This window comes from Lissotriton vulgaris, chromosome 12 (genome assembly GCF_964263255.1).
Source record: "Lissotriton vulgaris chromosome 12, aLisVul1.2, whole genome shotgun sequence".
NCBI lineage: Eukaryota > Metazoa > Chordata > Amphibia > Caudata > Salamandridae > Lissotriton > Lissotriton vulgaris.
In genome coordinates, this window is record NC_141700.1 from 748125932 (window position 1) to 748148505 (window position 22574).

The window sequence follows — 22574 nt, forward strand, 5'->3', positions numbered from 1 at the left end:
TATTGTCGGCCCATTCTTGCAACATAGCCTGGTCCGGATTTTCATATGTCGGGGCCACTAAAATTCGGAGTCCTCGTGGGACCCTGCCTACGTCGAGATATCGTTGAAGGGACTTGATTTCCCACCATTTGGCCACCTCTTTTTTGCGCAATTTCTCCAATTCTGCACAAAGATTTTTTGTACTATTGTCTTTGTCAGGTAAAGCCACTGTAGCTGGTTTCTTGCCCTTAGCAGATATGCCTGTATCTGCATCCAAAAATATATTCACAGCTGCCTCTTCCCGCTCTTTCACCCACTCTGCAGTCATGTTTAATCCGGAATTCAATGTTGCTTGGGGAATTCACTGTCCGTTTCTATTTTGCTCACAGAAAACAGGACTACCTCTCCCATAAACCTTAGCGTTATTACTGACACTGACTCAACAAACTTTCACCTCCTTACCTGAACGCCTGCAATTGCCCTCCAGCCCTCGCAGGAATCCGGCCAGTTGGTTACCAATTCGTGCTCAGAAATGCCAGTCTTCACAGATGACGGTTTCGGGGGGCGCTGTGCATCTCTCTCCTCGAGAGTAAACCACTTTTTATCCTGCAGGCACAGCGCAGCCAGAACGAGGAGGGTCAGCGTGAGGATTCCCAGGAATACAAATCCTTCATATTGATTACCAGTCCAACTCCACACCAATTACGGAAGGCACTGACACTGTGAATCTTCAACTCAAGAAAAAATGTTTATTCCATGAAACTGCAAAAAGACGCGTTTCGGCGGAAGCCTCCGCCTTGCTCACTTCATCTGCACAAGGTAATGCTAACATGTTTTATGCATTCCAACACATCTGAACAAACCTATGGTGTGACTGGTTGTTCATCACCATAGTAACCATGAGTCACTCCACTAAACATAATGGACATGGAAGAGTTTAAAAGCACTTTTACCTGTGCATATCATCTTCATGGTTCTGGCAGTGTAAAATACTCTTTACATTTTTCACAATTATCTCGAGGGTAATATTATTGTTACACTGTATCAGCAGCCTAACCAAAATTAAACAGGCCGATTTGTACAATTCTAATACATTGCAGAGGCCACATTCAAGCGCTTGTGTATAAACGTGAGTGAAATAATATCGAACTCATTAATCAAACTTAATTATAAGAAATCTAGCACAGAGTTAAATTATCCATTGCAATTGGTGACATTCTATTGATAGACTATGCCTTTTAGGGCTATTTCTAAATAATAGCTGCTTCTATGTAGAGAGCACTCATACACTAAGTTACATGTGCCAAAGTAAATACATAGCACTGTCAAAAATTAAGTGTAGCTAAATTAATCGTATCCATTGAGCCCAAATATGAAACGGTCCTCATCTCCAAGTGGAGTAAGGGAATTAACTTGTGTAAAGACAATATCAGCATAAATGCCTCGCTGACAACCCATTTCCATGTCTATTTGTATCAATAGCTGTTCTTAAATGTATCTTTCTGTGCTTCTAGATGGTATAATCTGTGCTGTCGCTAAAATGATTATGTGTTAGATAACGTGTGCATAAAGGAAATTTTTAAGCTAAAACATAATATTTACATAAATGAAGTTGCAGATGTATTTAAAGAGTGGGTTTGAGTAAAGGAAAAGGACTGTGCTGGACTATAGATGTACTGTTAACGCTTCATCCGAATTTAGTCCATTCGGGATCTTGGAATCTAATAAGATAATGTACCTAGATTCCAGGCGTCTCAGGGCTAACCTGCGGTTTCCTCCTCTAGGGTTCTTAGGGACACTGTCAATTACAAAATAGGAGAGATGTTTTATGTTCCCTTCATGTACCTTGTTTATATGTCTGGCCACTGGGTACGTTTGATCATCATTGTTTATGGCTCGCAAGTGCTGTAGGATTCTGACATGTGCCTGATGGATGGTGCTCCCTACATAGCGCTTTCCACAGCTGCAAACAAGTACATAGACAGCATACTCTGTCTTACAAGAGTACCCGCCTCTGATCGTGTAAGGTCTATTTCTAAAGGGTACTATCACCTCTTTAGTATTGATCCCTTGTTTGCACGCTTTACATTTAGCGCATTTTTTGAAACCTTTCTGGGTTGGGGGCCATGTAACATTTTTGACCACCGTCGGTGCATTGCAGACCAATTGGTTTCGCATCGACTTTGCCTTTCTGAATGTTATTGAAGGTATATCTCTAAAACGACTTAACTGATTTGCACCAAATCACAAAAAGTACACTTTCTGGACCAACATCTATCTTTCTGCAAAATTTCATGTAATTCCCTTCAGCAGTTCGGGCTGCAGTCGTGTTCAAAAAAAAAAATCCCCATACACATAACATGGGGGAAAACACGTTTTTGGATCCCCCTTTTTTCACAGCCCTCGCTTGATGGATCACCCCGAAACTTTCAACACAGCAGCTGAACCAAAATGGGGAATATTTGTGAACGTTTTGTGAACATTCGTTTAAACAGCACTAATTTTATTGGCACAACAAAAAATGTTTTTCCTATGAAAACCTTGGTTCTAACTATAACTACTGTACCATATTATATGAAGAAATTGTTTTTTTTACAAATCAGTATATATATCTATATATATTGCTATATTTTTATATATATATATATATATATATATATATATATATATATACATATATATATATATATATATATATATATAGTAAAATATGAATTTTTTTATTTAACAGAGGGGGAGATGTAGTGTCTTGCAATGTTTTAAGAAGGTACTCGCGCTTTGCATCGCGCTATGCGCCTAAATACCGCGCTATCATTTTTAAAGCAACCCTTATAACTATTTGTGTTCTTCTTAGTTGTATTTTGCCCTGATTTTAATAGGACTTATTGTAACCCCCTCACCTGCACTCTAATAGGCTCCTTCACCGCTGTTTTGGCGGGTCCGGTTTCTGGGGTGGGATTGGCTTTGGGCGCCATCTTGGAGTGGTGTTCACTTTGGGCGCCATCTTGGAGTGGTGTTCACTTTGGGCGCCATCTTGGAGTGGTGTTCACTCTGGGTGGGTGTTGCTGACGAGCGGTCTAGCGCTCCGGCTGAGTGGAGGGACGCCTATTTAAAGCTCCCTCCAACGCGCAGCGGTTACGCGCAGTGGGCGTGCCTTCGCTGTGTCTGAGTCGTGCCAGAGTCCTGCCCGTCTGCGCCCGTCCGCGCTAAGGAGGCGGGGCCCGCGGCAGAACTCTAGACCTGGCCATCATGACTTTACCTTTGAGAACTTACAGTAGGGCCGATCTACTGGCCCTTCGGGACCGATGTACACATTGCGAGTTTTCTCCTGTAGTCCCGCTTTGTGGCCCATATCATTGTAGGTGTGGTGCTTGGTCATTGGAACCCCCCTCTCTTATACGCTCCTTGGGGCCTGTTATAAAGAGGGTAGGACAACGGGACCTGAGTATCTGGAGCTTAAACGTCAGATCTGTGGTAAAGCACCATCAGGAGGTTTACGACCTTCTCATTGATGGTTCGCCGGATGTGCTTTTTCTGACAGAAACGTGGCTCCAGGACTCTGACTCCTCGATAATTAACCTAGCCTTTCCCCCAGAGTATGCTATTTTTACTTTAAATTGGACGACTAGAGATGGAGGCATTGCGATGGTCACCAAACTGTGTTATCCCTGCGAGTGGAAAGCCGCTGAACTTTTGGGGTGTGAGGGTGCCCTATTTAAAATAGCGTTTAGTCTCCAGTTTACCTTCTCTGGTTTATTAATTTACCGGCCTCCGGGCTGTGACTCTGTTTTTAGGGCTGCTCTTCCTGAGTACATTAGTACAGAGGCACTAGGATGCGCAAATTTTAATGTTGTGGGAGATCTTAATCTCCATTTGGACTGCCCTTCTTTACCCTCTATTAGGAGCTTTCTGGCGGATCTTGAGGCTCTACAGCTCTCGCAGATGATTACTTTCCCCACACATAGAGGTGGTCATACTCTTGACCCGTTCTTCACAAATCTAGAAGGATTCCGAGTTCTTGGTTCCTCCCAGTTGGTCTGGACAGACCACATGCTGGTGAAAACGGCATGCTCTTTGTCTGACTCTCCTTTTCTATCCCAGGACAGACTTGCTCTTAAACGACACTGGAACAAATTAAGACTGGAGGATTTTTACCATCTGCTCGAGGAGGTTCCTTCAGGTCCGCTCACCGAGGTCGATTGTGGATACGACTCCTTCTGTGAGTGGATATCTGGTGCCCTCGATTCTCTGATTCCTATGTGTTGGTCCAAGTGTCATCGGAAGGAGCCGAGTCCTTGGTATGACACTTCCTTGGCATCTCTTAAGAGGGCCTGTAGACAGGCCGAAAGATTATGGAGGAAGTCGTACGACCCAGATCTGAAGATATGTTATCTGGCCAAGGTCAAGATCTAACACAGGGCAGTGTGTCATACTCGCGCTTCCTTTTATGCTCAACAGTTTCAGAATTCTGCCAATCCATCGAAACTTATTTTTAAAGTATTAAAGGACCTGATGGCGAAGAAAGCAACTGCAGTGGAAATATGCTCGGACTCACATTGTGAGGGTTTGGCCTCTTTCTTCCATGAAAAAGTGCAAGCCTCTATCGCACTTTTCCAACGGGTTCCCTGATGCTAGAGCAGGTTGGTCGCACCTTAGGTGAGGGGGAATGTCTTTCTATCTTACCCCCCTTATCTCTGGAGGTGTTTGACTCTCTCAGCACCAAAATCAAGTCTGGATCTCCCGCAGACCCGCTGAAACCGGCCCAACTCAAGACCTTGGCGCCGGTTTGCCATACCCCGGTGCTGTCCTTGATCAACCTGTCCCTCTCTTCTGGAGTGGTTCCCGTCAGATGGAAGCAGGCAGTAGTCACGCCAATTCTGAAGAAGGCGACCCTTGACCCCCTTAAACCTGAAAGCTACCGCCCTATCTCCCTTCTCCCTTGGACCACGAAAATAGCGGAGGCCCATGTGAATGCCACTCTTACAGACCATCTTGGTAGGCTTAACATTCTCGACCCTACCCAGAACGGGTTCCGTGCGGGTCACAGCACGGAGACAGCCCTTCTCTCGATGGTCGAGCATCTGCATTCCGTGCTGGATTCCGGTCGGACGGCGGCACTATTGTTATTAGATCTCAGTGCCGCCTTCGACACGGTCTCGCAAGGGATTCTGATTCGGCGTCTTGAGGAGGTGGGCGTTTCTGGCTCCACCTTGCACTGGTTTCGATCCTTCCTTACGGATAGGTCATTCCAGGTGGCGATCCCGCCCGGTAAGTCGTCATCCTACCCGTTAGACCAGGGAGTCCCACAGGGGTCATCACCACTGAGTCTCACCCTTTTCAATCTGTATGTGAGACCGTTGGCTGCGGTCGTCAAGCGGTGGGGCCTGACCATGGTCTCTTACGCAGATGACACGCAGCTGGCGGTCACACTGAGTGGGGACTCAGACCTGGAGGCTCCCAGGTTCTGTGATGGTCTGCGGGAAGTGGCTAACCGGATGAATTCCAACTGTCTCCAGTTAAACACCAAGAAGACGGAGATTATGGTGGTTGGTAAACAGGTGGCTTTGTGGGGTGACAAATGGTGGCCTTCGGAGTTGGGTATGACTCCCCTCCCAGCGGCAGAGATAAAAAACCTGGGGGTGTGGCTTGATCCTTCTCTGAGTTTCATCTGTCATACAAAGAAGGTTGTGGTTTCTTGCTATGGCATCATCAGAGGACTTCGACCTATCCTCAAATTCTTTGATGCACCCACAAGACAGCTGGTGGTCCAAGCATCAGTGCTGTCCAGGCTGGACTATGCCAGCTCCCTACTGGTGGGGGTTAACCAGTCAGAATTTCTGCATCTCCAGCGGGTTCAAAACGCTGCGGCCCGACTGGTGACAGGTCTGCCTAGGCGGTGCTCGGTGTCCAATGCCCTGCTCTCTCTCCACTGGCTCCCTGTGCAGCAGAGGATTAGATTCAAGGTTCTCTGCCTTGCATTTAAAGTCCTCAAGGGTACTTCCCCACAAATCTTGGAGAAACAGCTGATCCCCTATGTTCCCTCTCGTACTCTTAGATCGCTAGGCCAGAACTTAGCAGTGGTCCCGCATTTTAAGTTGAGCAGAATTGGTGGCCGCTCCTTTCGAGTCCTGGCAGCGAGCTGGTGGAATTCTCTTCCTCCACAAATCCGGGCCATCGATGAGCTCCTTCAGTTTAGACGGGCTATCAAGACCTTTTTATGTGTTTAGCTCATCTGTTGTGTCTCTTCTCCTTTCTGCCCGCTTTTAATGCTGTGTTGTGTTTACCTTCTCAAAGCGCCAGGATGCCCCTTTGCTGGGGCAGCTGTGCGCGGTACAAATAAAAATAACATAACATAACATAACGTACCCTTTTGGCTCCTACCAGGGATATTGAGTTTGCAGTCACACACAGCAGAATACAGCCTTGTTGTAATACTAAGCTCTGTGAGCGGCGTGGTCATTGGTGGGTACCAAGGCTGGCAGTACGCTAGAGTTAGTTGCTAATTTAGAGTAAGAAGGACTTGCAACTTCTGTTATGTGTAACCAATGTTTGGGAAAGGCAAGTATCAGAAATATCAGACATTGTTATCAATACAAACAAAAATTAAGGCCTTTCAAATATATTCAGTTTATAAAGTTAGGAAACAAGAACCTTAATCGAAGATTTGTGCACTCTGATATATATCTTTTAATATTTGGATATAGAACTCTATTATTAAAGCCATGGAATGAGACATCAAATTATAATTTCTCTTGTAATTAACTGTTTGCAGTTATTGTGACCTGCCATTAGAAATGTTATGTTCTGTCTCTGAATTGTTATTGATTTTGTATCTTCCAGTTTTGGATTGCAGAATTACCAGTTTGTCCAGGCCATGGTGTTTGCGATTAAAGAAATTAACAACAACCCAAACCTTTTACCCAATATTACCCTTGGATTCCAGATCTATGACTCGTGTACATTGTTCAAGCGCTCACTCCAGGGAACTCTATGGATGCTTTCAGCACAAGAGTTGCCTACTCCAAACTATCAGTGTGGGAGAAGACTGGCACCAGCTGCCATCATTGGAGATTCTGGATCCACACGTTCAATTGTTCTTGCACTCATCCTGGGCCTCTATAGACACCCACAGGTAAGATCAGGGGATATTTTCACTGTGTTTAATACCAGATAGCAGTAAACATTTGTGCAGTGCAAATATTTTGCTCTGATAATGTAAAGAAGATAGGTGCATTGAGGTGTGGTATCAGAATAGAATAGTCAGAATATAATTTACAAAAATATCACTGGATGGGAGTTAATAATAGAAAATATACACTTAATGGGGTGATATTTTTGTAAACAATATTTGGAACACATTATTTAAACCAAATTATATTTCTATGACATTCCAACAATCTGCCTAGAAACTGAGGGCCATATTATCAAGAAAGGGCGATATATTATTGCTGCTTTTATCGGCAGGAAACTGCAGCTAAAGCGGGGATAATGGGCTTAATAATATGCCCTTGTGAATTCCCATAGAAGCCTAGGTTAACACCTGAACCTGGGCTTCTATGGGAATTCAAAAGGGCATATTATAAAGCCCATTATCGCCGCTTTAGCAGCAGTTTTCTGCCGATAAAAGCGGCGAAAATGTATCGCACTTTCTTGATGATATGGCCCTGAGCTTTTTAGCTCTGACTCAAAAGGGCACTTTCTATTTGTCAGACGTCATGTGATGAAAACAAGTTAATAGACGGGCTTTCAGCAAGTGTCTTTAGCAAATGTATTTGTGTGGTCACCCTCTATCATCTGAATTGGAATTGATTGCGAACTGCTTTTAAAATACCTGAACCTAATGAACAATGTTTTTTATGAACTAATCTTTTAAAAACCTTACTTGTATTCTCATTGCTGCTTGCTTGCTGACTCATGGTCCACCCCAGCTGCTCTAGTGCTGGTTGAGTAGAGGGAGACTGTAGAGCCCAGTACTTCCTGGTTGAGCCATTGCGGGCGGCCATCTTGGCAGGGTGACGCTCCAGCTCTCCAAGTGACCCAATCTATATTTTGACAAATGATGCTAACGCGCAGCGAAGGCGCGCCAAAGGCAAGGCAAGGCAAGGTGGAGGGGCAGATAGTTTCAGGTCTTGGCGGCGAGGAGGGAGAAGGAGTAGCCACCAAAACAGCTGCAACAGGTGCGGGGGAGTGTGCGAGGGCAAGTGAGGAGGAGGAGCACAGGTCTGGTCGGTTGATGTAAGTTCAGTCAGTGATTGATGTAGGATGGTCTTTCATCAAGGAGCGCTTTGTAGGCATGCATGAGGTATCTATTCTACCTACCTACTACACTACCTCTAGGTGAGGTAGTGTGGCTCACTGGTTAGAGGCGGCAGCCCCGAGAGCAGAGGACGGCCCGGGACCAGGGTTCGATTCCCGGCGCGGCAGGTTTCTGGACAGGGTCAGCGGACTCGATAATTCTCTCGCCTCGGTGCCCACTCTGATCAGCGATCACACTCGGCAACTCTGGGCATTAGCTTGCCTCATCCTCACTAACGGCCCCACCAGACCGACGGGGATGCCTGGTCTCACCCTGGAGATACCCATTAAGGGACCATCTCTCAGGGAAGCCAGGAAGGGTTTCGCAGCGGTCGAAGCGCGGAGATACTCCCCCGGGAGTGATTCTAGCGCTATATAAACACGCAAATTAAATTAAATCAAATTATTCTGAATGGGGAGCCAGTGGCGGTATCTGAGGTGGGAGGTGATGTGGGACCATTTGGGGAGGTCCAAGATGATTCTGGCTGCAGCATTCTGTATGGTCTGGAGTCATGTGAGGAGGTGGATGGAGAGGTCGGCATAGAGAGCATTGGTAATAGAAAAGACTTGTTAGCGTAAAATCAATTTTACTGGTAGCAGCTTTTAATGCAAAGATCCCCATTAAAGCCACTGTGGATAACTTGCAGGTAGAAAAGGATAATATCTTGGGGATTCCAGATCAGGTTCTTTTTGAAAACCCTGGGGAAATGAAAGGCAGGACATTAGTTAACATACTGGGTAAGTTGCAAAAGAGATCAATGAAGGAAAAACACCTTTGATAATGGGAAATCAGCCACTTTTATTGATAATGATATAACTTCCTCTGATAATTTCAGTTTGGTCAAAGATTTTGAAATTGAGGATTTAATAGTAATTATCATAAGTCTTGTGTACTCACACTGCATATTTTGGTATATTTAAGGATTTGTTGGCAGATTAGCTCTCAAATATGGAAGAATGAGCACACGATAGTCTGAACTGCTAACTTGAAATGTCTGACTGTTAATAGGAGCAACAAACATTTCAGAGACCATCGTAATCAAATGTCTAAAGCTATTTTTAAATAATATGATCATTTGATATCCTCTGTTAGAGAGGCCACATCTTTAGCTCAAAAATATGGAAGGGGCGATCTGGGAAAACAAATATCTCCCAAGGAGTGGGAAAAGATTAAACTCTACAAGAAAATAAGTAAGGCCTGTAAAGTGTGGGGTGCTAATAAGGAGGCTCTAATTAGGCAACATAGAAAGAAGTTTAGAAAAGAAATAAGAAAACATATTTGGAAGGAAAAAGTTACAGCTTGGATGAAGGTTATAATGCCTCTGTACAGGAAGAACGAAGGTGTTTTGGGATGCTGTTGGTAATATCCTAGAATTGATGAATACACCAGTAGCAACCCCCGGTGGCTGAAGAAGATTGGGTTAAGTATACAACAGAGCTTTACAAGCTGAAAGGTGGTAATACAGAAGCTATAAAGAGTTTTACAAATAAAAAGATCAATATTATGGTGATGGAGCAACATTCCCTAACTCTCACAGTAAGAGGAACTGAGGAAAAAATTAAAAAGTAAAAAAGGCCCACAGTCTCAAAGAATAGATGGTTTATCTGCTGATATAATAAAGCTCAGCCCTAGTTTGTGCACCTACGTTTTGACCCCTGTGTTTTCAGCTATAAATAAGTCTTCAAGATATACTAAAAGCGTGAAAGGGATGTATAAGGGTTCGCTGTACACAAAGGGGCCTCCCGAGTCCTCCAAGCGTTAGTGTATAATTATGCTGTGAGATATTTAGAGTACAATCTATGCTTAACATCTTCTATAAGTATTGGAGGATTGGATGTTAAAAGAGGCAGTGCTCTTCAAGTTGCAAATAGGCTCCCATAGCCGACACTCAACAGTGGATAGCTGTTTAATACTGACTTTGTTGGCTGAGAATTATACTTATAAAAGAAAACAGTTCCATTTTACTTCATACTTAGACCTGTCTATGGCATTTGACACCATTATTCAGTCTTTTCTCCAGGAAAAATGTCTAATTGGAATAATCTGTCATGACTGAGAAAACTTCATGAGGGGTCATGGAAAAGATTAGAAATGGGAAGAACTAGAGCATTATGTAGGAAGATACATACCCCTAACTGCTTAAGGCAAGGATGTATATTGACCCTTTTTCTTTTTTTCTGTTTATATTGCCGATGAACCAACAGCTTTAAGCTAGGTTCCTTTCTTTCCTGCTGAAACTGGGTGTAGAAGCAATTTCTACATTGTGCTATGCTGAGGATACGGTTTATTAGATCTCACTCTGGCAGGCTTTCAGAGGCAACTAGATGCATTAAATAATGTAGAGTGAATGATTTGATAATAAATCCTTCCAAAACAAAAGTGATGGCATTCGCTAACAGAATAATACAGAAAATAAATCAGAAATGGTGGCTAAATGGTGCCCAGGGCTGTACAAGGTAAGTGTCTGGGTAGCAAAGTAAAGTTCTTTACACATCAGTTAAATACAAGTCAAAGCTCGTATACATAACATCTTATAAGCGCAAAGTAGTAAGGTACATCACAAAAACTATCCGGGTGAGTAAGGCTAGGGGTAGATAAAATGTCTAGGATACCTGAAAGGTCCTTTGTTACAATAAGGATAAGTAGCGAGGGTACAATTGGTCTCAAAATTTCTTTAGTCCATGCTCAGGTGAATTTAGCCATGAGAATCGATGTTACTTTTTTTTTTAAAGATGCAGTAGAGGAATTAAGTCTGGTTTCTGGGGGTAGTGCATTCCAGATTCTGGGCGCCATCCCTGAAAAGGTTCGGTTATATGTTTTCTTCTTGTTTAATCTTTGCGGTTTCATTAACAGGTTTTCTGCGTTTCTTGAGGATCTGATCCCACCAGAGAGTGTCAGTTTCTGAGCCAGATAGCTGGGTGCCTTGTGATGCAGACTTTTTGAGGCATGCCCACTATTTTCAAATGAAGTCTGGCTTCAAAAGTTAGCCAATTCAAGGATTTTAGGTCCAGGGAAATGCGGGAGCTTCTTTTAGAAATAGTGATGAGTCTTGCGACCGCATTGATTGAAGCTCTTAGAGGGGCTGTTGTAGCGTTGGGAAGGCCACAGAGAGAGACACTTCCATACTCCACTGTAGGGATAACTAGAGCTTGTACAGCCTGCTTGAAGTTGTTGACCGGCAGGAAAGGTTTCAGCTTCCTCAGTGTATTTATCGGAAGTTTGCTCCTTTTGTTGCATTGCTAATGTGTTTTTGTATATTGAGGTTTCTGTCCAGAGTTATTCCCAGTGATTTCGCTGAGTCCACGATGATTGGTTGGGCGTTCAGTGCCGTAATATGTTTGCTCCAGTCTTGCATTATGGGAACTTGGGCAGGTAAAGCGATTAGGAGGAATTCTTTTTTTAGGGCATTCAGTTTGAGATGGTTTTCTGCCAGCCATGTCTGGGTTGTCCCAAGCGCTGTGTTAAGTGATTTGATGTCTTCTGAGGTGTAGATCTTAAGGTATAATTGAGTGTCATCAGCGTACATGTGATATTGCACGTTAGACGAGTGTAGAATTTTGGTGAGTGGTTCCATGAAAAGATTGAACAGTGTTGGGAATAGTGAGAGCCCTTGTGGGACTCCCAAAGTTACTGGGACTGGTAGACCTCCTTTTGAAATACAATCTTAATTTTTAAGCACATATTGATCAACAAGAGCTAAGTTCAAAGGCCATAGCAGATGCATTGCAAAGAATGGACTGAAAACTGGGGCATCAATCCATAAAAGTTGTCAAACAGACTTATAACTCAAAAATAGTAAATTAACTTCTGTATGGTCGTGAGGTCCTCTGGGAGAAAAACATGAATCATTTCCTGATTACAGCAATGAATAGTTGCAAAAGATGGTTATGCCTTAAGAGAGGTGCAGTTAATAGTTGATTGAGGCTGGAGTTGGGCTTGACTAATATATATAGTAACATATAGTTATATAAAACAGTATCATGGATTATAAATGTACACACCATTATGTAAAGTTTGGTTATATTGCCATCCTCTGATACACAGTGCATGCTGGTCATCCAATGGAAAATGGTAAAAAAACGTGGTTAAAGATAAATCTAGATATATGGCCTCATTATGATTTTGGCGAATCGGATACTCTGTCACTAACGTGACTGATATCCTGTCCACCATATTACAATTCCATTATATCCTATGGAACTTGCAATGCAGACAACAGGATATCCATCATATTTGTGACAGAGTATCCAATTGGCCAAGATTGTTATTAGGCCCATAGTGATTTAGAAGATATGAGCGGAAAAAACAAACTGCTCCATCAATTGGGTACAGATTATGGATGTTCTTTACAATCCTATTTGCATGATATTAAGAGCTCCAGTATCAGAAGGAGGACCCTGAAGGTGAGGCTAGGCCAGGAGGCAGCCTTTATATATCGGAAGATGACCAATTAGGATGGACCATATATTCCTCTGTGTCACTTCCCAAAACATTTCCCATTGACACTGTCTAATTAAATTGTTTTTTCATGAGAATGACACCTGCATGAAAAATATGTGAAAACAAGCTGGAGATGATGAAAAAACCCTTCACTTGCAAGACCTAAACATAATGATAATACCCAAGCCTGGATAAATGAATATGTGCACCACCAGCAAGCAAAAAAGAATCACAGAGTGAAAAGTCCTAACAAATGATACTTTGTTGCACTACTTGTGTTATTGGTACATATACCGTCATCGATCAGTGCCCCTGAAATGTTGGCCATCTACGTGAGCACACATCACAAGGGAGTGGTTAGTGAGATTTAATAAAATGCTCTGCCATTGTTCCATTTATTCTAGAATTCATACATTTTTGGAAAACTAGAAGCATAAAAGGGTAATAAGTACAATTCTAACATATACATGTATACACACATCTACTCAATCTTGTAAGTACAAATACAACTAGGCTGACACAAAGATGTATTATTCTACAAAATATCACATCCATCCCAGGTAAAAAACAAGTTCTCTTGTCTTGTGTAAACAGCAGGTCACTTTCTCTGGGAATAGTTGTGCTAGAAATCACACCAGGCGTTTTTGAAGGCTTGTGAGGCTTACCACTATATGCCTCAATCTAGTGGAGACTGTCATTACCTTCCTCCTCAAAAAAATAGTCAACCTTCTTTTATGATGCATATTTACGTTCACCAGAGGCAGCACTGAACCCTCAGAAAATCAGGACCTGAGATAACAGCTTTCCTTTATTTACAATGGGATTGTGGAGGCAGCAGTTTCTTTGTTTGGACGTTTGGAAAGGCATACAGTTGGGATGACTCTAACATTTTCTTTTTGGGCCTTTGTCACTCAATAGCTGTTTTATGCAAACTGTGATTTAAAAGAAAATGATTTATTGTCATATTAATTGTATGATTGTTTAATTTGTGTATCATTTATCCAATGGGGATTAACATGCTTTTACAATTTGTTTATTTGATTAAAGTAGTGTCTGAGTATCTTACGTTACAGCATCAGAGGCAGGATACATCTAACAATACATTAAACATAATAAAATGATTTTGGACCAAAGGTGTAAAAGAAATTTAGAAAGGGGAGTTTGGATCATGCAAATCGCAACTTACTATTGTTTTTATATTTCCATTTGAAAATGCCATAATATTGAGTATCTGTTTTTATTTTCCAAAAGATAAGTTATGGATCAACAAGCCCACTTTTAGGAGACCGAAACCAGTTCCCATCCTTTTTCCGCACTATTCCTAGTGATGACTTTCAGTCACGTGGGCTGGCCCAGTTAGTGATCCACTTTGGATGGACATGGGTTGGAATTTTGGCCTCGGATGATGAATATGGACAAGTAGGCAGTCAAATAGTACAGCAAGAGCTTATCAAGGCTGGAGCTTGTGTGGCCTTCAACGAGAACATTCTCATAAGCCGAGTAGACAAGAATGCTTTTCATATTGTCCAAGTTATCAAAAACTCAACAGCCAATGCCATTGTAATTTTTTCGTCTGTCGCCTACCTGCCTCCTCTCCTGGATGAGATGTTGAGGCAAAAAATTACTGGAAAAATATGGATTGGCAGTGAAGGCTGGTCAACTACTTTTCCTGTTTCCTTTGAGAAATACTCTGAAATCCTGGCAAGCACCATTGGGTTTGCAATTCACAGTGGAGAAATGGCGGGTTTTCAAGAGTATTTCACCAGCATTCACCCTTCAACATCTCCAGGGGATACTTTTGTGAGAAAGTTCTGGGAAGGTGTTTTTAATTGCCAGTTGTTGGACTGGGAAAACCTCTTGACCAGGGACAACAAAACCAAGAAATGTACTGGAGCTGAAAAACTGGAAAGTATTCATATAAACAGCATCATGGAATTTAGATTCACTTACAATATCTATAAGGCTGTTTATGCTACTGCCCTGGCACTGGAGGATCTAAGGCAATGCATGCAATATGGAGAGTATTTCCCTCAAGAGGCTTGTGCAAATATCTCAGCATTCCATCCATGGCAGGTAAGTTACCTGGCTGTTGATTATTTAAGAGTCATAGTGAGAAAGTTAACATAGGTATAGGACAAGCTAATTTAACAACAGATGTAAGTTCACCATTGCAGATATCATGGCAAACCACTGTCTGGACTGCCTCTGAAGCAATTTCTGATGAAGGTCCTAGGTGATGCCATTAGCATCATGAAGTAGCTTAGAGTATGGTTTTAGTGTGGGTTTCTTCCACGTCAAATTAGATTAACAATATCGACCAAATCTAGTTAATTTATCTGACAAATTTCTGTAATAGAGGTAATATGGGACTCCCAAGAGAGCAAAGCCCAAAATATTTCAGGTACTAATACTTAAAATCCCACAGACCTGCACAAGTATTTCACATTTAATTAGCTATCTGTCACATCAGCTCACATAATGTAAACTACGTGGCAGCAAAATATGAATAAAATGCAGTGAATTCAATGACTTCTATAGCTCTCTCTGTGGAAATCCTGAATGTAGAAGTTTTAATTTCATTATATTTCAACATGGAGACTGCATAGATCCAAGGTACGTAAATCCCTGAAAACAGTTTGTAGGATTCTGCACGGCTAAATCAGTTCAAACAGAGTAATAGAAATATTTCTGTTTAAGAACATACCTCTTTAAAACATTTTCCACAAAGAGTAGTGTTTTTTCTCCAAAATTCACTTTTACTAGATTGTTCTTACAAAGTATTTTTTAAATATAACAACCATCGCACCTATTCCAAATCTTGTGAAGTTTTGACAAGTAGCTCACAAAGGTTTTATGTACATTTTTTGAAGCTTCACAAAACCCTACCATGGGCAACTGAGCGATCATTTCTGTGGAGGAGGGAGGTGCAAAATGAAACACATCACCTTAGAAACCCTAATGTTAATCAACAACTGGAATGAGTGTTGATCATAAGTGGTTAGTAACAAGTTTTATGGAATGAGTCCCCATATTATGATTATCTTTCCTTTTAAGTATTCTGGAAAACCTTGATTAAAAGCTAGCCAATAGAACTAACGCTAAAAGCCTCTTTTTGAGTGCTGCAATGGTTTTGAATACCAGGGAATTTTGCCTTTGGTGTTCTAAGAGTACCAATTTTTAGCGCTCAAAAGTGCAAGGCAGAACTGTCCAAGGCTTATCCAGAGGAACTGATGTTGGCTAGAGACTCGGATCTCAGCAATGCATCAACAACACTTTATAAATTGGTGTCCAGTCAGTTTGTTTTCCTATAAAAATGAAAAGTAATTATTACACATTACCAAATTCTACATGCAAATCAGCAAATGTCTACAGTAGGGGTCTCCAAACTTTCCTATATTGGGAGCTAGGGGCCAGATGTAGGTAAATCCCATTTACCAATTTTGAAATACCGAATTTTACCGATTCGGTATTTCAAAATCGGTAAATGGGATGTAGGTACCATCATCTGGATTTTTTATCGATCCCTTGAAATTCGGTATTTACCGATTCGGTAAATACCGAATCGGTATTTGCTATTGAATCCTATGGGCCTTGAAGCCCATAGAATTCAATTCAAATACCGATTCGGTATTTACCGAATCGGTAAATACCGAATTTGTCAAGGGGGCAGGGGGTGTCACTTTGACACCCTCTAGCACCCCCAAAACGGGCATGTGTGCAATGTGGCACACAGACATGCCCTAAGGGCACGTCTGTCTGTCACATGGCACATGTGTACATGCACAGATGTGCATGTACACAGGATTCGGTAATTTACAATGGATTTGTATTCCATGGTAAAATACCGATTCTGAAATCCATGTGCCAATGGAAAATTGGCTACCCAAATTGCATTTTCGGTAATTTTACCGAATCGGTAAATATTACCAAATCGGTAAATATTACCGAATCGGTAAATTTACCGATTCGGTAATAATAACGAATCGGTAAAATTACCGAAAATGTGCCCCTACATCTCCATAGCCCTTCACCGAACGGAAACGGCCGAAAATCGGTATTTTCGGCCGATTCCGATCGGTAAAGGGCTACCTACATCTGGCCCAAAATCTGTTAATTGAAAATTATCATGAGATACTGCCTAACAAGGATACAATAAATGCACACAAAGGCCAAATAACTTAAACAGAATAAAACATCAATGGCACATGAGCTTTAAAGCAAAAGGTTTACAATCGGAGTCCCAATGGATCCGTTTTTTCCATTTGCTCTAGAGACGGTGAAAAGGAGAAAGAAAGAAAAATAGAAAGAGTGGCAAAATGTGAGAAGAAGAGAGAAGACAAAGAGACCATCAACTAAAGAATGACAGCATGAGTGAAAAAAGGCAAGAGAGAATGAAATGCAAAAAGAAGGAATGCAGAGAAAGACAAGGAAACAAGGTGAACAAACGTTAGGAGCGAAAGAATGAGAAAAAGTAATAAACAGAGAAAAGAGCAAAAGAAAGAAAGGAGATAAAGGAAGAAAGGGACATTAAGAAGAAAATGAAAGGGAGGAAAAAGAAACTCTGAAAAGAATGAATAAAAGGAAAGGGGGGGAGAAAGAATGACAAGGGAATCAGTTGAAAAAGAAAGAAGGAAGTGGGGAAGACAATTGGAGAAGAGAAGAAAAAAGAGAAGAGAATGAGAAAAGGATAGAAAGTAGGGAAGGGAAAAATTCGAGAAAAAAATAGGAAGGGAAGATACAACATTCAGAAAGGAAGGAAGGAAATGCATGGGGAAAAGAACAACAGTAGAGGAAGAAAGGAGAAAAAGAAAGGAAAAAGTACAATATGTATATTCAAAAGAGAAAGATAAAAGTATAACAGAAGGAACGTTTAGGTGAAGACAAAGAAATAAGATAAGGCTAGGCTGGATTAAAGAAGTGAATAGTAAAGAAAAAAGCAGGAAGTAAATAAGGAGAGAAATCAATAAAGGACAAGAAGAAACAATAAGTGGAAAAAGAAAAAAGAGAGATGGGGAGGGAAATAGGAAAGAATGACAGAGCAAAGAAAAGAATTATTAAGAGAAAGAAGGAGAGAACCAAAGGTGACAAAAGAATTAGACATAAAAAGAAAGAAGCAGAGAAAAAAGAAGGAATGAAGATAATGGAAGAGAAAATTAAAAAAAGAAAGGAAGGGAAAAAGGGGCTAATGGAGAAAAGTTGGGGTTGAAATTAGAAACAAAGTTGAGAAGAATAGACCAGAATAAAAAAGAAAGAGAAAGAAACTGAAAGAGGAAATAAAAAAGTAGTATGAAAAGAAATATGTAATGTAAAAAGATAGGAAGAAAAACAAAGGGAGGAGATAAAAAGGAGTGAAAGACATGAAAGCGAGAAAAAAGGAAACAGAAGGAAGAAGAGACAAGAAAGAAAGTAGAAAACGAAGCAAATGAAGACATTTTCAGAAGAGGTCAGGCTGAATCATTCTCCACTGTCAGCCTTCGAGACCTCACAAAAACCTTTTCCTTATGTTAAACAGCTACATTTATCAAGTGGCCAGTTGTACATTATCAAGACTGTTGACGGGCATTTATCATCTGTGAACTACTCAGTGGTAGCCTACAGACTGCTGGTAGCTTGCATTCGACCTGTTGGAGACCCTATGTCTACAGTATTGCAGTTTGAAAATACCCATGGTGACACCCAATAATGGGCCTCACAACCAACAAGAGGCACATTCTAACAAAAGATCCCATAGGCTAGACAATCCCCTAACTTTTTTGTCAAGAAAGGCAAAAGGAAGCAGGGTAAACGGCAACTGCACTACCTAGGCTAGTCACAAACAGTTTTTCAACTCGTATTGTCCACCTCAGATGGCCAGCTGCCACATGACCACCAATAAATACAAGAGGAAAGGCTGATGAGAGGCAATACACAAATCAGCAAATTAAAGTGCACACAAACCAAAGTTCATTCAGCAGCCGGTGTGAGTTTTGTTGCAAGTCTTTATTTTGTAAAAGTCCTTCGTCCACATGTGGAAAACAGCCAACGTGTTCCACCCTTTACGAGGGCTTCTTCAGGGCAAATATAAGGTAGCCATATTTGTGTGTCACTGTAATGTATCCAGCAATAAGTATACTTGCTAAATGTCCCTGTTGGTGGATGTTGTCTCCACAAATGAGGCCTAAAGACGGTAATGGGTTCCCTTGTATCTTCAGTCCGATTAAAACGTATGTTGCCTCCAAATTCTTGGACTGTTTCTTTATATTTACCGGTAATACTTTCAGACGAGTTGGAAAGATGACTATGTCCCAGAGTATAAAAGGCATTTTTAACATAGGTCAACCAGGGGATAGCAGACATGGTATCTAAACTAAGGCAGTCTGCCAGCAACTGCTTTGAAAACTCTGTCCTAGGAGCATACTACAGCTTTAACTACAATAATAAAGGGCCTTTATTAACATGGTCCTCCCCAAAACTCATACCCATTCCAGATGGAAGATAAGACTTAACGTAGCTTTCGGAAAGCTTACACAAAAATCTGTTTTTGGCTACCTATATTTTCGCGAGGGAAGGATAGCCCTAGACTCTAGCTCTGCATATGCCAACTGAAAGGCACCTGCATTTATTGAGCTGGGTCATCTCCTTGGTTGGCTTATGGCCAAATTATTTAGCTTATCTAAAGATAGTGTCACAGGACGCCATCATCTTTTGTGCTCTTGGATTTATTAACCTGTCCATTGTCCCGTTAACATCCAACAGTATCCCTAGGTAATTAAAAGTAGGTACCTTTTCATGTTAACATTTTTAAAGTAAATATTTTTGGACCACATGTCATAATGAATAATTTTTTATGGTTCACCCTAACCTCATGCGCGCTAGCGTTATTCTGCTCGCACGCTGACATTTTGTGAATGGCACTTTACATGACGAGCTGGGCTCGTCATCAGCGTGCGAGGAGGCTACGCCTTGACGAGCCCAGCTCGTCATGAGCGTGGAAGGGGTTAAGATTGAGTTTGGTCATAAAATCATAAATAACATTTAAAAGATTTTGAAGACCATTGGCAGTTTATACTAAAAGAACCACATCATCCACACGGAGCAGTGCCAGGACTGCCTGGGTACCTATTCTAGAGACGTCCTTGCTGTATGATCTTAAAACAATTTCCAAAGAATTGATATAAAATTAAAAGAGGAAAGGGGCTAATATAAGGCCCTGTCTGACCGATCTTGCAACTTTTATCAGACCACTACAATCCCCATTCTGTGTATAGTGGACTTTTTTTGTTTAGTCCCAATGTAAATACTTAACATGGTCTAGGAGAGGAAAGTCAACATCTGCTCGGGCCATCAGCTCCCACAATATACCCCGGTTTACTAGGTCAAAAGCACAGGAGAGCTCCCCTGGATTTGACATATTTGCCCATAATAAGTTTGAGATTTAAGGTTTGCGCCACAGTTCCTAAACTGGGTTGAAAACCATATTGTAGTGGTGAGAAAAAGATGTTTGGCTCAGCCCAGTCCTCCAGTTTGCCCAATATAACCTGTTTCAAAACGTTTGTTGGAGAATCAATTTGTGAGATCAAGTGGCAACATGCAGTTGACTTCGGTCCCCTTTTTTGTAAATGGTCACATAATGGCTTCTCTCCTTGAGTTAATGAGATGTTCCCTCACTGCCTCACTTGAGTTAGATCACATCTGAACTAGTAGTGATAGAAAGCTGTTAGTTACCCTGATGGTTTATTAGATCATTCAGATTGAGGTATTGGAATAGAGAATGGAGAAGCAGTTTGGGACAATGGTTATGAAGGTAACTAACGAAATCCATTATGGCACTAATCGAAATTTAAATTCAAAAAGTCAAGGGACGACTATAGTATATATAGATTTTTTATTACACTTGCACTTTAGTGTATTTATACAATTATTTGACAAATGTGTGTACGTATTCATGAAATATGTTTGGAGGGTTTGCTATAATGCAATGAATTTTAGCAATTTGTCCGTTAATGCACTTTCCACAGTTATCAACTTTTTATGATTAATTTTAACCTGGAATTGTGATATGCTATTTTAAATATCATTTAGTCTGAGGTATTTGCACTTAGCACTGTTTTGCACTTTAACAAACATCTTTTGCACTAGCACTTTATCTTTTTGAGCATGGGACTTTGCACATAGTATAATGAGAGAGGATCGTTAGATACGGCAAGAAGATAGAGAGTTGGGCCACTTGGCCAAAACTGCATTACAATCTTGAATACTGTGGAGTAACAATAATTTTTTATATGGATTTATGCCGCTGTTATATACTGCTGCTACTCAATTTTTGGCTGCTATGTATATATGTATTTTATTAATTGTGATGCTGCTACATATATTTTGTTGTTTGAATTGATGGTGTATTTAGAAAATGAATTATTATCATTTTTAAATATTTATAACCCATGGGTTTACACTAACAGATCCTGAGCTATTACTGACGTATTTGTACATAGTATTTCTTCCATTTTCATGTGTCATGTGACATGCTCAACCAGGAAATCACTATTTAAACACTATATTTTTTTCGGATAATTATGTGAACAAGGCTGCAGTGACGCAGCCGAAACGCGTCATGCTGGAGAAAAATGGAGAAATAAAGCTTTAATATTGGAGTTTATCGCGCATGAGTGGTCTGTACCTGAGTGTATTGTGGTGGTAGTGCTGTGATTCAGGACGTTTTGGAGGATATATATATATATATATATATATATATATATATATATATATATATATATATATATATATATATATATATATATATATATATATGTATCCCCTGTGGACATGGTGAAAGTATGACCTAGCTCAGGACCTCCTGGATCTACATTGTACATTTCAGGTAGAGGGTAATTTGGCAAGTAAGAAATTTGTAGGTGGACTGGGTAATAGAAACCTCTATCTAGAAAAACAGTTCATCGTCTATCAGGATGTTTTAACAGGAACAGAGTCTACAGATCTACTATAATGTATCTGGAATGTCCCCCAACGCTAGAGGAGGGTGCTTTAATTGCAGTGCATTTTTAGAGCCGGTGATTTCCGGTGTTCGGCACCGACATAAATTGTCAATACCGGTGCTTGTGATAGTCTGCCTCAAGGTGGCACTGTCTGCCTAATTTAGAGATGACCACAACAATAGTTAAATATTAATTCAATGTACTTTAAAAAGGACTATTACATGCCAATTAATCCATTCTTAGAGCTTTGGGTACCTGGAATAGTTCAAACTGTCACACTTATAGGAGTATGATGGTTAGTAGTTATGTTGTTACTATCATTGGCAGTATGGCTGGGGAAATGAGTGTTGAAAGCTGCAGTGGCCTCCTGACCAGAGCCCTGTTTAATAGGATATGCTAATGCACACTTCCTGCAAATTCCCTATGGAGAACCCATCACATGGGAATGAATAGAACACAAGAAGTTTACAATTTTAATAAATGGAAGTGAATGCAGAATGTTGCAAAATCTGCTTTAGCCTCTTTTTTACTCTAGCTTCTTCACTACATCAAGAAGGTGCGCCTGCGAAGAGAAACCATTGAGACGTTCTTTGATGAACATGGCAACCCTCCAGTATTGTATGACATTGTAAACTGGCAGCGGGATGCTGAGGCCATCACCAAGCATGTGAAGGTGGGCAGCTATGACTCCAGCGCCTCTTCAGGGAAAACCTTTGTGATCAATTCTAGCTCTGTCCAGTGGGCTGCTGGGAAGACACAGGTAAGGGCCTGAAACTTTCAGGTAGAACTCTATCACATCTGTTCTAATACCTTTTTTAAGAGCACAAGTATAAGGACATTCAGATCACTGGATATATGCACATGCAAAGGGTTGTACTGAAACTGTC

General features: G+C 41.1%; 1 protein-coding gene across 1 annotated transcript in view; it reads left to right on the plus strand.

Annotated features, from left to right (window-relative positions):
- LOC147678563 (extracellular calcium-sensing receptor-like) overlaps positions 1 to 22574 on the plus strand; it is a 62800-nt gene that overhangs the window by 34032 nt on the left and 6194 nt on the right. The window contains exons 2-4 of the mRNA XM_086946601.1: positions 6820 to 7111; positions 13967 to 14788; positions 22223 to 22447. Coding sequence (XP_086802727.1) covers positions 6854 to 7111; positions 13967 to 14788; positions 22223 to 22447 — 1305 coding nt within the window. The 5' untranslated portion in view covers positions 6820 to 6853. The remainder of the gene's footprint in view (positions 1 to 6819; positions 7112 to 13966; positions 14789 to 22222; positions 22448 to 22574) is intronic.